Source organism: Hermetia illucens, chromosome 3 (assembly GCF_905115235.1).
Source record: "Hermetia illucens chromosome 3, iHerIll2.2.curated.20191125, whole genome shotgun sequence".
Taxonomy (NCBI): domain Eukaryota; kingdom Metazoa; phylum Arthropoda; class Insecta; order Diptera; family Stratiomyidae; genus Hermetia; species Hermetia illucens.
In genome coordinates, this window is record NC_051851.1 from 82665596 (window position 1) to 82683003 (window position 17408).

At 41.8% G+C, this 17408-nt stretch overlaps 1 protein-coding gene across 1 annotated transcript in view; it reads left to right on the plus strand.

Annotated features, from left to right (window-relative positions):
* Positions 1-2162: 2162 nt before the first annotated feature.
* The window catches only part of LOC119651907 (phosphoinositide 3-kinase regulatory subunit 4), a 38913-nt gene continuing 23667 nt past the window's right edge, over positions 2163-17408 (plus strand). Inside the window, exons 1-7 of the mRNA XM_038055734.1 lie at positions 2163-2368; positions 2435-2615; positions 11681-11851; positions 11906-12057; positions 12121-12270; positions 12417-12984; positions 13042-13234. Coding sequence (XP_037911662.1) covers positions 2271-2368; positions 2435-2615; positions 11681-11851; positions 11906-12057; positions 12121-12270; positions 12417-12984; positions 13042-13234 — 1513 coding nt within the window. The 5' untranslated portion in view covers positions 2163-2270. The remainder of the gene's footprint in view (positions 2369-2434; positions 2616-11680; positions 11852-11905; positions 12058-12120; positions 12271-12416; positions 12985-13041; positions 13235-17408) is intronic.

The following is a 17408-nucleotide window of genomic DNA, read 5'->3' on the forward strand; positions in this document are numbered from 1 at the left end:
GGTCAACAGCGGAATAGATATCTGCAGACCCATCTAGGCTTATTAAAAATTAGAGGAAAGCAACCACAGGAATCCTGTATCGTCATCTTCCACTACTTTTCCAAAAAGCCAGTTCATTTGGAAGTCGTGACAGACCTCACAATTCAGGAATTCATCGGAGCGCCCAAGAGGTTCATACATATGCAGACATTGTCACTGTAGGTACATATACTGTGACAATGCGACCAATTTTGCTTGTGCCAAGTCCCAACTTGTCATAAAAATCCCACACATGATGGATGCAAATCAACCCGGCACACATTGTCGCCTCTTTCAGTACCAGTAACATAGGCTTTTATTTTATATCTCCCGGCGCACCACACTTTAACGACCTATGAGGCGGTAGCGGAAGCAGCCAAACATCGAATCCGTCACACATTGCCTCAACCTCCCTTCACCTTCGCTGTTATAGAAATAGAAGCAACACTGAACTCTAGTTTGATCACTCCAATATCAGCAAATCCAAACGATTTAACGACACTGACGCCAGGACATTTTTTAATCAGAGGAGCTCACACGACCATCGTCGATCCTCTGGTGAGACCACAAAATAGTACCCCCACGAATCGTTGGAAGATCACCTCCCAATAATGTTTAGTAACGACGGTCCGTGGAGCATTTTAACCATCTCCAACACAGGTACAAATGGTAGAACCAACGTCGCTCCTAGGATACTGTTTATGATAAAGGATGACAACAGCCCCCATTTAAATGGTCTCTGGGAAGAATCGTCAACATCATCAATGGTGACGACGGTCTGGTGAGAGTTGTGGTCGTCCGCATGGCCAACGGAGTAGGCCACAGGTCGATCCGAAAGTTGGCTCTGTTTTCTCTAGATGAGGCTTCAAATGAGTCTAGTAAATAACAGCTTGAGGAACCATCTACTCGAACAGCCTTTCCATCGGGGTTTAGGCCAACGCCTAGAAACTAAGGGGACCGCCGCTTCGATCAGCAATAACAACATTACTGATAGCATGTATAGTTCCACTAACTAGGCATGCCACATCCATCAAGGTCAGCCCATTTGATCAGCACCAAAACACCATTTGTAATTGATTAAGGGTCAAGAAAATATTTGAATTTTGGGTGCAGAAAATGCAAACAAAAATAAATAAAAATACTGATTTCATTACATATTACAAGTAAGTAGGCATTTTTTCGATACCATTAGAGAAAAAAAATAAGAAAGGAATATGTGTCTTGAGTTTATATAAAAAATAATCATGCGTTAAAATTGAGGTTACTTTTCCTCTAACTATCCCTCGGAAAGCGTCAGATCTTCCATCTATTTAGGGTTACCCCTACTATATTTGAAGCGGTAGGGAGTGAACATTTCGGTTGGACTGGCCCGCTGCAGAGCTAGCATGTTACCCCCCCCCCCCCCCCCCCATCGGCCCAGGGTAAGTCCTTCCCCGTCAATCCCACAAGCGTTAGTTTTTTTTGTGATTTTATTCTCTCCCTTATTAGATTGTTAGGCAGTTTAGCTCCCTTGAGAAGGAAATTTTCAGTGACGTCAACCCGCCTCGAGACTTCACGTCTTTACTTGAGAAGTTTACCCCGAGGGGGTTAGGTTTTTTTAAGTATTGAGTCTAGGGACATTAGTAAAATCTCTGTGTTTATCCTGAGAGGTCCTAGAGATCATGTACAACATGTCCTTTGCAATTTAGAGCTTTAGTTTTTATGGAGGAATAGTCAAGTTAAAGCAGCTTATCTTTGCTTTCTCTACAATGAAACCCAAATTGGTCCCAGAACCAAAGATTAGATTGGCCCATTAAGCTTACGTTTCTCGATTATCTCATGACACCACTAAAACGTTTTGCTTTAAACCAGCACTAATAAGATAGACGCGGAGTTAATTTATTGTACTTCATTTTCTGTAAGCAAATTCTTTACATAGGCATTTTCTGACTACCAAAGGTGGAACAAACCTTAAAAACATGACAACGCAATTTTCAATTTACCGGAAATAGACCAAATTCAATAACGAAAATAGCCAATACTCAAATCATTGGGCCCATAATCTGGTTGCTCAATTTTCCCGTTTAATTTGGCTGGCAATGCTGCCAATAGCACCAAGTCCATTTCGCTACAATTTCGTTGATTGTTTGTAATTTCTGTGACAATCAGCTGCTTCATTGTTTATTTGTCAGAGAAGAACGGGGATTTTCCTCTTGAGACTTTTTGGAGTTTTTCTATCGAATCGCAAATAATTATTACCATAATAAGCAAGAATGGGTAATCAGTTGGTGGGCATTGCGCCCTCCCAAATTTATCCGGTTGAACACTACTTCGCCGGCACAATCGATCATGACCTACAATTTGACTTGAGGTGGGTAGACTTCGTCAATTTGTCTTATATTTTATGATTTTCTTGCATTTCAATCATTTGTTTCAGTATGGGGAGCACCCGATTTTTTAAAGTGGCCCGCGCCAAGTGTGATGAAGGACTTGTCGTCGTGAAAGTCTTCGTGAAACATGACCCAACTCTACCTCTGGAAGCGCATGCAGAACGCCTGGAATACATCAAGAAAACTCTAGCCAACGCCGTGAACTGTCTGCCGTTCCAGAAAGTCATTGTAAGTGAACACTGGTAATTCAGATTGAAGCTTTTGGAGAAAGAGTGTGCAGTGTGTCCAACGACTTTTCCATAGTAATGCTAAAATTCAATACCTGAAGCACAACTCATTAAAACGAATTCTCCTAATACGGTTGAAAGGATTCCGTTAGGAAAACTGTTGATTGAAACATTAGAAACACTCTAAGTGGTCACCATTTTTCATACTTCAATGGAACTTCCACTCTCATAAGAGTCGATAACAAAGCCAACCGCGAGAAGGTTACCGTGATCACTTTGAGTGACCAATATGCACAAACTTTATCTTGAATGTGTGTTTCGGAATATCTGTTGAAGCCGTTCCATGACCGTTTAAGTCCCAATGTTCAGGTTAAGGATGGATTTTGAGTCTGGCCGTTCTCCGTGAGCCTAAGATTCCCCTGAGGAAAGTATTGATGTCTTACTCTTCGGCCTGGTTTCTTGTCCGCATCTCGCTGCCGCAACACAAGACAGGCCAAAGTTTCACATATTATGAACCTTTTTCCCCTTTTTCAAAAAAAAAAAATTGTTAATATGAGATAAAATATTCTAGCCTTCACATCGAAGAATTCCTTTCACCAATGGGAGGGCAGTGTAATGCGCAAGATGACTCCATCTGCCAGCGCTCCTCAACATCTCTCTAACAACGGTGCCTGGATTGTGCTCTCTGTGTCTGCATAAAGTTACTGAGGAAACCCATCCCACCTTTCACAAAATATATATTCGGCGTCGCGTGTCGTTCCATTGCAGAACGCACAATCAGGAGATCATCCCTTTCCAATCTTATGCAGGTGAGACTGAAAACCTCCATAACCACTTAAAAATTGGGCAAGAAGAAATTTCACCATGTTCGCAGTCCAGCCACGGATCTAAATTGCCGATGATCTGCGCAGTCCATCTGTCACCTGGGCTCATTTTGCCAAGAGAGTTGCCAATCGGTAAGTGTGCGCAGACGGTCTTCACGAAGAAACTCATTTTCGAGTCGAGCATTAAACTAAGGTCTTTATACCGCCGGTATAGTCAACTCACCGATTGATATGGGCCACAGGGTCGGGATTCTCTTTCTGGTCAAAATGATTACCCCACTTTCTAGCACAAGGCTGAAACCGTGAGCAGTCATCCATCCGCTTACCCGCCGCATTAATACGCCAAGTCTGCTTTGCGTCTGTTCAACAGTGCGTCCGCCAACAAGTGCCGAAACGTCGTCTACATAACTGACCAGGCGCGAATGTTGGGGAGTGTCGAGTCTTAGCAGACTATCGTGGAAAACGTTCCAGAAGGCGATGGGAACTGCCTCTTCGAGTTCTTTCATGGTGAAAAGGTAGCAGTCTTCGACACTTTCCGCGTTGTTAATATCAGCATGTACGAGATATCTGGAGAATAATGCCAGGTCGATACTGAGTATGCTGGGTTTCCACAGAGCCCCGATTTTCCTCGTGACCAGTAGCTTAGTGCCCACGAGTTCCCATTTACCTCGTTAAGGAGTTTCCTCACCTGTTACTCCCCGACTTCCACCAGAAGTGATACCTATCCGGGCATTGGTTTACCTCTTTCTCTTCAACCTTTTCAATGAGGCAGTGAAGATCTCGAATTTCTAGAGACTGCATCGGCTCTAAACTGGTAACGAGAGCCCTTCCCCCAGCTCCTTGACCACGTCAACGAGGACTCCTCTACTCTTGGTTTTACGCATGGAACTGTCCACTGTCTTCATATTTCATCTTGTAAAGGATTTCACTGAAGACTTCCGTAAATGTATTGCTTAATGAGCAAAACCAGCGGTCTAGTCTTTCTTCGTTTCTTCGTCTTTTCTGTTAGTGATTTTCTATTCGTAGCACAGGCGGGTTTCTGACAGCGTAGCGTGTTGTTTCCTTTGGTCCTTCCTTGCCTTGTTTGGGCCCTGGAAACTGCTTGTATAAAGTTTTCTTCATCCGCATCTTCCTCTTTCCGTTTTTTTTCCTGTACGGTTTGCAGTGGGCTATCTGCGATCCGTTTGACGCTTCCAATGTTACGACTGTTTCTGTTTTTCGCACGTGTTATTCTGTTGTCCATGTTCGCCTATATAAATGCGGCCCAATAGTTCCCAAAGTTCCATAAACTCATTTTTGACGCCTTTGCTAATGTTCTCCTGGAGGCACGTAGTCGACCGCATGCGTCTCACCATTATCGCGGATTTCCTGAAGAGCTTCTGCGGCTCTAGCTAGGACAGTTGACTGCACTTCCACTCGGTTCGTGTCAAAATCCACCTGTTCAGGTCTAGCGATTTTCACTGGGCTTCTTTTCAAAACAGGAATACTGCAGGGTATTGGTGTTACCGCCCCCGCATCGGTAGCTGCGTCCCTTTGCGGGACCTCCTCTTTATTTATTCGGTGCCACATTGGGTGTTCCAGCCATCACTGCATTTTTCGCTGGGCGCCACGATGAGCGACGCATTTTTGTTTAGCGCCCAAACGAGAGGCTTTCTCAACACTACTACCTGAAAGCAGGTATACTGCCAGCTAGGAGGTCAGAACTACTTATTCGGGCAAATCGAAATTCAATACTTGGTTAAGTTTCATCAGGGCCTTTTTCGATTTCTCTTTCAATTATGCCATCATCTTCCAGATTATGTACTCCAGAGCAATGCTAAATAATCTTGTAGCCAGGCCATTAATAATAGTTGGCGCAACAATCCATATTAGATCAGTGCCTTGAAATGTGTTAGTGCAGTAACGGTACACTGCAGGATAGCCTGTAGGTGGCAATGTAGTCAGCATTGCGCTCGCCCGAGAGTATTACCCTGATATGACTCAGGTACTCATTCACAGCTAAGTCAACTGGTATTCGCCATCAATTCACGCTACAAATACCACTGTCACCAATGAGACCTTCCGTATGATAGCCTTGTGCTCTAACCATTCAGCTATCAGGACACCAATCAAATGATTTATTTAAATGGCTTTCTAAATAATAGAGGCCAATAGAATGTTTAACTATGTGACACGGAACAGTCAGGTACTCATCGCTCCTCACATCTTCTTTTTCTTCTCGTGATCGGTTTCGCCATTTTATTTTATCAAATGCCTGACCTGGATGTAATCGCGAGGCTTTTCAATCCCACCCACCGTTGTTTCGGTCGGCCTTTTGGTCGCTTACGTGACCATAACATCGGAGACGCCTCTCTCGCAGTTTTTCCACGATCGGTTCAACCCCATATTGATCGCAGATATCCTAATTTCGGATGTAATCAAAACATGTCACGGCACTAATCCAACGCAACATCTTCTCCATTATCGCAAGACGCCATTCATTGTCTTTTATAGTCGGCCAACACTCAGAACCATAGATAGCAACAGGACGGGCGACATTGCGATAAATTTTAGATTTGAGACGTTCGCTGATACGTCAATCACAGAGAACACCAGTTGTGAAATGCCACTTCATCCAGGTTACATTAATGCGTGAAGCAATTTCATTACGCAGTTCTGCATTGGCTGATAGCATTGACCCAAAACACCGCTAACAGAACTGAGCGATTTAAATATCTTGAGTCAATGCTATCAGCCAATGGAGAACTGGGTTATGCTCCTCACATAGGGAAACACAAAACCTTTTATACCTGAACCGTCAAGCTTCCGGTTTCCCGACTTGTTTCTTTATGAAAACGGCAAATAGCATTTTTGCGGGCATGGTTGCTTCAGAGCAAATAGTGTTTATGAGCTCATGAAGCTGGACACACTAATACACTTCTTATCTTTAGTTACTCCGCTGGTATTCTATCCACATTCGATAGTTTATTGTTTCTCAGCGTTTTAATTCGTCCGAGAGAGAGAGATGTCTGTACGACTTCTGCTCCTTATTATGCAGGGGTTGGTTGTGGCAATTAGTGACCGCTCGAAATATTGGGCGCATCGAATTCTTATCTGCGTCATGCCTCCAATAAGATTCGCTTGTACCTCCCTGCAAAATACGGTTCTGGGGTAGACTCCTGCTGTCATTTTGTCGTCAAGTGTTCGGATCATAAATGATGCCTCTAAAAGTTATCGTTAAATCCGCCGGTTGTGTCCTCGATACGCTCTCATCTCTTCCTTCTGCAACACGCCGTAACGCGCGCATCCACTGGGAATGATACGACACGACAGTTTTACTAACGCCCACTGGGAAAGATATGACAGAATATTGCCTAGCATATTTGCAAGGTATATTGCCTAGCATATTTGCAAGGTGTACACACTGATTACACTATTATTCATTCGTTTTGAGAATTTTTTATTATTCAATTATATCTGCTGTAGGAAATGTCTCCGGCTGCCTCAGACAACAAACCTCTGTGTCCGGAAAATATCTGTGTCTGTTTCAGATATCCGATAAAATCTTTTTCTGCATCAGACAAATGCCTATGTGTGTCTCACACATGTCTGATGTCTGAGCCACACCCAGACATTTGTCTGAAACAGAAACAAACTGCCTGAAGCAGACGCTTGGCTGAGGCAGATATTTGTCTAACACAAACACAGAAATTTGTCAGTCTGATGTCTGATGCCGATTCAAACATTCTGACTGATGCCTGTCTGATGTGTGAGACACACAGCTTTGGGCTGATGTAGGAAAAAAAATTATCTGAAACAAACATCTGTCAGGCCTTTTCGTTGTCTGGGGCAGCCCGAAATATTTGTTTATACCAGACATAAGTCAATAATAGTGTTTTTAATATGTACACCTTGCAATATTCTGTCGTGTTGTTCCCAGTGCGTTAGCTAATCTGTCGTGTCGTTTCGTTCCCAGCCTGCTCCTTTAATTTTATGCATTCGTCTCATTTGGCTTTTTTGGGTCGCTTCTGATATTGTTTATTTTTCGTCAAACTATTCATTCCTTTTGATTTGGGATGTCGGATGATTTTCTCTGCAACCTGATTGCTTCTTTCAGCTGACTGCACATCACATTAATGCTATCAGCTCCCTAGTATCGGTTCACCATTTGCAGGATTTGTTATTCTAATGCTGTGATATATTTAGGTGCCATTCCTTCGTTCTGGAGCTCAAACCTGATAGCTGATGTGAGTTTATTATTCCTCTTACTTGCTCTTTGACATCAATTTTTGGCTCTGACCAGATAGCGGTGGCTATCGCAGTTTGCTCCGCGGTATATGCGTACGTTTTGGATGTCAGATGCAGCTCCTTTCTCAATGGGACGTGATCAATCTGGTAGCACATCGTCTCATCTTGTAAGGTCCATGTTCTCTTGTAGATCCTGCAATAAATGAAGCAAGTCGACGAAATTAACTTGTTTCTACTGGAGTCAACGGTGCGGTGAAATCGCCGAGTACTATTTTCACGTCTTTCGAGGGCAGTGAATTAAATACTGATTCAAGACGACTAAATAATTCGTGTTTTACTGAGTCATCCTTGTCTTCCGTTAGCTAACGTTAAAACGTTTTTACTCAAAGCGCACCAATTATTCCATTGATTAGTCTGAAATCTATGATATTGCAGGTGAAATTTTTGTTGGCGACAAAAACCGTGTTGCATTCTCGAGTTCCAAATTTTTTCCGGTTTTGAAAATAGTGTGCGTCCAAGAGTCAAATATTTAACTGTTTAATAATTTCGTTTCCTGGATGGCGAAGAAATAATTAAACTTGATTTTTCTATTCGCTAGTGATATTTATTAAGCTTGCAAATACCGATATTTCGGGAACCTTTCCGTAAATGTACTTTCCCAAAGGACGGCAGCAAATTTTCCTTTGTTCATTTACATAAACCAAAAATCTGAAGCCCCAGTGAGCTAGTGACTCTCCAGTTGGCTGAGGATTGAGAATCACCTGCTTATTTCAGAGAATTGACTGATTTTTGAGTTATTATCTTGTCCTTTCTTCAACAGTTCATAAATCAATTCTGGAATGTAAAAACGCTCCTAGACGGTAACGACACTCCACTAAACCTACCTGACCACCTAGACATTCTTGGGTTACCCGAGGTAGGCTGGTGAGACTTTGGGCAGCATGACGCTGTATTATTATACTGGCGGAAGTAAGCGTTTTCTTCGATTGACCATACTGCCATCAGCAGCGGATTTAAGAATTGTGTTCTGGATATGGGTAACAAGAGAGGGCTAGAACCGGCTTAGAAATTGGTCATCTAATGGTCGCTTATTTTCGCTGTCGTGTTGCGTCCGCCCGCCACTTCTCGTAGGATTGAAGAATTGCGACAATACACTATTAATTGCTTATATGATCCCTATCTTACTGACCGAATGGCGAATACCTTGAAAAATCCGCCTGACGATCAAAAGTGGATTTTTCTCGAGCGTTACTCAGTCCGTCGGCCTGAACGGTTGTGATAAGAGCTGGCTGACTTCAGAATCATTCAAGCGGATCAATGAAGGTAGGGGATTAAATGCTCCATTGATCGGGGCGATTGATTGAGAGTAGTGTGTGTCATGACAAAGGGAATTTCTCATCGCGTTGGTTAAGGAAGCAGAAGCTGCTGGAGATAGCAATAACTTCAAAATAGAATACCGCATTAAGATAGAACTGACGTGTGCTCGCACATCTTGCAATGGTGATCCGAGGGACGCTAACGGTCGAGTCGTCATTCACGATGATGAGCAGCTGAAGAGGTGATATTAGCACTGCACCACGGTTCTCAATGGTATCACATTTGGTGCATTTTGTTGATGAAATAGCTAGTCACCGTATCATTCAGATACGGATTGCTCCTCCAAATATCATATTGGCCATCAATGCTCTAAATGGCATAAAGCCGCTGGACTTGTCGTTCTCCTCGTAAAGCTATGCTTTGCTTGAATTGCTACTGCCACTTCTACGAAAATCCTGGGAATCTAAGATCTTTCCCAGAGAGTGGAAGAGGAAAATTATTATTGAGATTTCGAAAAAGGGCACTCGACTTGAGTGCGACGTTTGGAGCGGTATTCACGTGTTTCTTACGATCACAAAGCTGATCGTTAAAATTATCCTGGAACGTATCAGGGAACATCTTGAAAACTTGACGACAAAGTGCAGATGATCCTCCAGCACTGATCAGATCAACACTTTTCAAATCATTTTTGCACAATGTGAGGAATTTATACTTCCACTTCACCTGCTCTTCACCGATGATTTCGAGAAGACTTTTGACAGCATCAACAGGAAGTGTATTCGGAATACTCTACGCAGAAGAGGCATTCCCAAGGAACTAAGAACCATTATCAGAGCAATATAGGATTGTGCAAAATGCGATGTGCTACATCGAGGAGAAATATCAGAGGAATTTGAGGCCCAAAGATTCCGTCATGGTAGCATCCTGTCGTTGATATTATGTTTTCTTTCTTCCTTCTCCTTACATTTTGCATGTTGCCTTGTCCGGCGGACGTGAGGGACATTTTGACATTTTGCCTCAAACTTCGAATCTGCTGATGATATCTTTTTGCACTTCGAGTCATGACCTTGACCAAATGGCTTTAGATTTGGAAACAGAGATAAGTATAGTCGGATTGAAGATAAACACCACTTCTTATTCTGAAGAATCATCGCACTCTTATTATCTGCATTGATATTAATGGGCACACGCACGAAGTTGTTGATAAATTTGTATTTCTGCCAACGATGGCACAGAACTTGATGTCGCTCAGCGTCTTGAATGCGACGATTGAAGGGGTATTTGCGTGCTCGTCGCAATGATAATGGCCAAAATTATCCTAGTATGCACGATGCATCAAGGAACACCTCGAAACTTAGTCTGCAAAAAAAAGACTATTTCCGTTTTGGTTTCTTCTGCATTGACCATATCAACACATTTCGGATCGCTGTGATATAATGTATGGAGCTCAGATCGTGCTTCATTCAGAGGGCAGAAGACTTCTACCAACGAGGTTAGTCTTCTCAGCTATCGGTGATAGCCTTTATAGTCTCTTATTCCGAGGACGGGATGGGCTTCAGTGGACTATAACATCTTTTCTCGACAACCGCTACTCATGGACCCTGGCAAAATGGCTCTTGATTTCAATATCATCAATAACCGGAAAGGACGATAATTTGAACATTCTGCTGAACTCCCTTGCTCGGTGGTGCTTTCTTGCCAGTTAGATGGTGTTCCCTTTCTCTCAAAAATGTTTCTTGAGCTAATAAGCTTTGATCTATATGTCTTCTATGTACATACATATACTTTGGAATCTGGAAATATATGAAGGAATATCTCAAATTCTTAGCTACATATAAATGGAAATAAGTCGGGGAACCAGAAGCTGAATTCTTCAGGTATGGAAGGTGTTAGACATGTGAAAAATTTTCAAACTATGTTTATCTATTCGTGCATAGTCAAACCAGTCATATGTACATATTAAAGACAAAAATATTATGCTCGCCCTAAACAAATAAATATCGCCCATTGTTGCTTACTGGTAGGTACATGTATCTAGATTAATCGTATCCATCTGAGTATTTCCGCTTTACGTCATACACAAACGCCATATTCATATATGGTATATAACATGTATCCCAATTAGATACTACTAGCAAGCTTCCAATTCATATACATATATGGGTATTTCACCTTGAGAAACTGAGGTTAATAAATGGATAATTAAAAAAAGTTAAAAAGTCGAAATAAGATGCTCTCATACGGCTTTCGTATATAAAAATGGGTGTATCACAGCCCGTTATTTTGGCATTGATATGTATATTAATATAACTACATCTAGAACATATCCTATATATGGGATCTTCTGGGTAATAAATTCACACGAAATACGAAAATCGATATTTTAAAACTTCGAATTTTCGACGGTGACATTGTGATAGTGATGGTTGACGGTTAATGTACATATCAAGGTGAAAACCCTTTGCTCAGAGATCTTATGTGGATTCTTGAGTTTGGAGACCATTACAACAACGGTGAAAGATTTGTATATTTCTCTCACCGCCTCACTATTCGAGCGCAGAGCCTTCCAAAACTAGTTGAGCTTCTATTGCCAACGGCTCCAAAAGGGGCTAAAAAAGAGTAAAGGCTGCAAACATTGACCTTAAATGCGAGTAAAATATAAAATTCATTTTTATTCAACCAAAACATAATCTTGCAGATTAATGATCGTGCTGTCTACATTATGAGAGAATATGTTAAACACAGTCTCTATGATCGAGTTTCAACTCGTCCATTTTTGACTGTTTTGGAGAAAAAGTGGATCACCTTCCAGATTTTATGTGCGCTAAATCAATGCCACAAGCAGAAAATTTGTCATGGCGACATTAAAGTAAAGTTCAAAATTACCGTCAATTTCGAAATTCTTACAATCTCCGAATTCTAGCTTGAAAACATCCTCATCACATCTTGGAATTGGATATTACTATCGGACTTCGCCTCGTTCAAACCAACATATTTGCCTGAAGACAACCCCGCGGATTATACCTACTTCTTCGATACTAGTCGCAGGCGTACGTGTTATATTGCACCAGAAAGGTAATCGCAAATTATATGCCATTTTGGCTTTTATAGTTTCGTTACTCTTAACCGCTTCCTCAGATTTGTAAAGACGTTTACATCAGACAACGTCACTCAACAAGGAGATATTCCAGTCTTATCTGATTCTATTCTACCTAATGAGTCGTTCATGCGGGATGGCCCTTACTATTCAGGGAGTTTATTACCAGAAATGGATATATTTTCAGCAGGGTAAGTTATTACGATAATTAATTAAAAAATATAATTTTATATATTCAAGATAACCAAGCCAACTAAAACAAAATCTTTCTGTATCTTTCTCTAATTTACGTTTCGAACATTTTCTCAATATTCAAAGTTACCCAATTATTTTTCAGCTGCGCTCTCCTCGAACTATGGACAGAAGGAACAGCTCCATTTGAATTCTCTCAACTTTTAGCTTACCATCGGGGAGACGATGAACTAGTAGCAAAACATTTACTTGGCATTGAAAACGAACATTTACGAGCTCTCCTCTCGTCTATGCTCAGTCGTAACCCCAAAGAACGCAAAGCGGCTGAAATATATTTGGATCAGGAACGAGGACGTCTATTTCCCGAATATTTTTATTCATTTCTGCAGTCCTACTTGCAAATGTTCTCTTCTACAGAAATCATGACCCCAGATGATAAAATCAATCGTCTTCACTCAGACATGTTGCATTTCATAAAAGTTCTTACAAAACAATCCGATGAAGGAGAAATTATTCCGACAGAAAAAAAAGAAAAGGAAACTTGCAATGCACCATGCGACCAAGATGGACTTATCTTGATAATAACCGTCGTAACATCCTGCATTCGGGGATTACATCATTGCGATACAAAAATTTGTTCTTTAGAAATTTTGCAGAAATTCGCTGAGTATACTTCTTCAGAGACTATTTTAGATAGGATTTTGCCCTATATTGTAAGTTTTATGGTTTTACTCAGAAGATATGATTCAATTTTAATATACTTTCTTCAGTTGCATTTAACAAAAGATTCCTCATCGCGAGTTCAAGCAACGGCCTTGGATACTTTAACAGCTTGTCTTGGGATGGTGAAAGATATTCCACGAAGCGACGCGAATGTCTTTCCGGAATATATTTTACCCGAAATTGCTCCTTTGGCTACGGATAGTTCCACAATTGTTCGTGTGTCTTACGCTAAGAACATTGGTAAGTATACACACAGGATGCTTCCCATAAATGTTGGGCCTAAGTTCTGGAAACCATTACATATCCCCCTCTCCCTCATATATAATTATTCTGATATAATTATTATTCAAACTAGTTTTCATTATGTTTGAATCTCTTCGATGGTTGCATTATGATTCCCCTTTAGTTCCGAATTTCAATTTTCGCCTTAAATGGCCCAATCGAGCCGGATACATCGCCTCCAATTACCGCGATCCAAAGACTGCGTCCTCCAGTTAAAAAATCTTAGAATTGATCTGCAATCTGCGTCTACTGAGTCTCCCCAACGTTTCCTCGGCTTCTTTTTTGGTCGGCTACCATCGGCTTTGCCTTTCACCACTCGTTTCGGAATCCTTCCCTCGTGCATCCCTTCGATGCGGCTAGCCCAGTACAATTTCCGGATTTATACTAGTGTTGATGCTGGTAAGCCGTGAAATTATGTCACACAATTCATGATTGTATCTGATTCGCCTGGCATCTCCTTCCTTTGCGGCTACGAACATCTTTCGGAGGGCTTTTCTCTTGAAGATATCGATCTGCGTCTGCGACGTTTGTGTCAAGGTCCACATCTCCATACAACAGCACGGTCCGAATTAATATCTTGTAGATGCATAGTTTAATGCCTCTGTCCATTATTCGCGATCTCATTATGGAGAAGACCCCATAAAATGCTTTATGAGCAATGTAATCCGCCTTTGGATTTCATTATTTTCATTACCGTCATTCGAGAGTAGGGCTCCTAGTTAGACGAATTGGTCCACCTTTTCGAAATTATGCTCGCTTATTGTAAAGTTCTGTATACTACCTTCCTTTCGAGTTTGAGTCATTGATTTTGTTTTGGATTCATTGTCCCTGAGCCCCACTTCACTAGCTGCTGACTCGAATTGCTCCAATAGTTCCTTCGCATGAAGCATCGATCGTGCAAGAATATCAACGTCTTCTGCGTAGGCCACCAGTTGTACCGACTTTACCAGTAACGTACCTCTGGTCTGACGACGTATTCAAGCACCAAGTTAAAGAGGGTGGGGCGAGATCATCCCCTTGATTAAGTCCTGACACTAGCCCAACTTGCTTTGGTGGGATTTTTAGCTCGAACATTATTCTGTACTGGTGAGGTCTGTTCCCCTGTTCTAATCTTTTAAGAGCTTATAAAGCTTTATGTGATTTTAATTTAGACAAAACTGCCTCTTCTTCGCACAAAGTCGGGGGTTTGGGCACTTGTTCTCCGTTTGGGTCATCCGGAATGGCAAAGAGGTGGAAATGTGTCGTCGATGAGTTTAGTGTTGGGCACATTTGCATTCGTTAATTCGAATACGGATAAATTTATCCATACCATGGAGATTTTTGAACCCACTCTTGACAGTTGTATTCTCGTAATCGTTGAAATAACCATGAATCAAGCCGGATTTGCCAAGAATTGCGGAACTACTGACGCAATACACGCTGTGCGGTACTCATCGAGAAACGCCGTGAGAAGCACCACTCTTTTTATGTGGAGCTTCTGGATCTAGAGAAAGCGTTTGTCCGCGTGCCACACGAAGTCATCTGGTATGCTTTACGACAACATTTAGTGCCAGAAGAACTCGTGCTCTGGGTTCAATTGCTCTACCAGGATCCGAAAAGTAAAGTGCGAAGTATGACGGGTGTATCAAAACCGCTTCGTGTCTCTGTTGGTGTTTATCAGGGAAGTGCCCTCACCATTCCTCTTTGCTCTTCTTATGGACACTATTGTACGGGACATCTAACGTCCAGCGCCCTATACATTATTTTTGCAGATAGCAATAGCTAAAGTAATTTGAAGCAACTTGTCGCCTCATGCAACACAGTCTCAGATTGAGTCCAAATAAAACTAAATTTTGAAGGTCCCCATGAAAAGGTTCAATCACTGTCAGTGAGAACTGAGCGATTTAAATATCTCGGGTCAATGCTACCATCCAATGGGGAACTGGGTTGTGAAATTGCTTCACGTATTAGCCCAATCTGGATGAATTGGCATTCCACAACTGGGGTTCTTTGTGATCGACGTATCAACGAACATCTCAAATCTAAAATTTGGCGCAGTATCGTCCGTCCTGTCACCCGCTATGGTATTGGGTATTGGCCAACTATAAAAGACAATGGACGACGTGTTACGTTAATGGAGACGAAGATGTTGCGTTGGATCAGTGGCGTGACACGCTTTGATCACATCCGAAATGAAGATATCTGCGATCGATATGGGGTTGCACTGATCGTGGCGTTGGCGTCTAAGATGGTCACATAATTCGCGCTAACCAAAATGCATTCGCCAAGATTAGTCTGAACATAGAAGTCGATGGGAAGCTACCAAAACGGTGGCTTGATACGCTATCCAGATCAGGCTTTTGATGAAACAAAATGGCGAAACCGATCACGACGAGTCGACCACGCTTATGGACGCTTTTGTCCCGTCCACAAGCGTGGCGCGGAAAAAAAGAAGTCTCCCAATAATACTTTGATGTCATTGGAGGACAAATTCTATCCATTCGGGTGTAGAATTCGTCTTTAATGACATCATCTTTCTCCTTCTTTGGTCGATGGCAGTTAATATATCATACATTAAGAAATTTCGTCTTGAAGCGTATTAAGCAGATTCGTTCATTAATCAAATTAAATTAGTTACTTACCTGGTACCTACCTACCTAAATGTATTTTTTATGCCTAAGGCGACACCGAATTTTCTGCCTCCTCACTCCTTGTCGCTGGTAAATATTGTGTAAGGTCCGCAATCATTTACTTCGCTCCCGGGCCATTTTATTTCTTGGACCTCAAGCTCCCGCAGTGCATTCCTTTGAAAAAGGGATCGCACATTCCAAGATCCGAAAGAATAGCCCATTTTACGTGGCCGACGTCGTTGCCGTTTGATCCATTCAATCCGAGGCTGTATCCTGAATTCCTGGACGCGTTGATATTTTCCCAGAAAGCGTTATCAGGAATGCCTGTCTGAATAATTTTTTTTTCGTTCTAAGGCGCGGAAAGCTCCTCCTCCGTCTCCTGTTTTGATGGGGAAGCACCCAGTGAATACCGCATGGATGTAGAGATAAGATTCGGTAGCAGAGCTGTCCGTGTTAAAATATTAGGAGACGTTTCACAAGATTTGTGCTAGCCGTGTGCCGAATCACGGTATAAGATGCATCTCGACGCATACTTCCTGAGTTATTGGCAAAAAGTCAGATTCCATCTTCTGCAATTATTTTTTCGAAAAAAATCCGGTCGTTTTTTTTTAATTTTCAGAATGTCTTATGTGTGTGAGACTCATTGCTACTGCGCAGATCTTTTGTTTTAACAAATCGTCATCTAAAATGCGTTGTAAGATAGTTTTAGGTATCTCTTTCTATTAATCTGAGATCTTTCCTAAAGAATGAAAGAAAGAGATGCTAGTTAAAATTCTCGTTTAGAGAGCGAAAATTGGAAGAATATTTATGTCCTTCCTGTCCTTGCCAAGATGCTAGCTTAAACCATTTTGAATCGTATCAAGAAACACCTTGTAAGCTTGTTTGACAGAGAGTATTCTGGTTTCTGCTCTAAATCTTCTTGCGTCAACACCATCAACACGCTGGAGGGCCATTCCGGAATAGTATGCGGAGTATAGATCCGCGTAACCTGTTCTTCATCGATTTTATCAACAGAAAGCACATATGAAGTGCTCTACGCAAGAGGGACAGAAATACTGATAGCTATTATCAGAGTGACGCACAAAATATCACGTGATAAATAGTGGGAAAGTCTCAGAGGAATTTGAAATCCAAAGCGAAGCTCACTAGGATTGTACGGTGTCGATAATGTTACTTCTTCTTGCTGTCAGGGATGTTCTTAATGCTACCGTAAAAAGGTTCAGTGGACCATGATATTCTTCCTCAACCATTTCAACTACGCTTAATACACCTGCTTACTCTCACATGGATCGTGACCAAATGGGTGGCAATGGGTCATCACTGTCTTGCTATATGCGTTAATGAATATCCAGACAACGTTACCTCCTCCACTGGGCATCAGTGCGTGGAGTGAGTGGATGATCGTTAAAATTGCCAAGAGGGGCATTCGTTTTGAGTGTGTCAATTGGAGGGATAGTTTCCTCTGTCGAAGCAAAGATAAAAGCTAAAATAATCCTGGAATGCGTAAAAAGCATCTCGAAAGC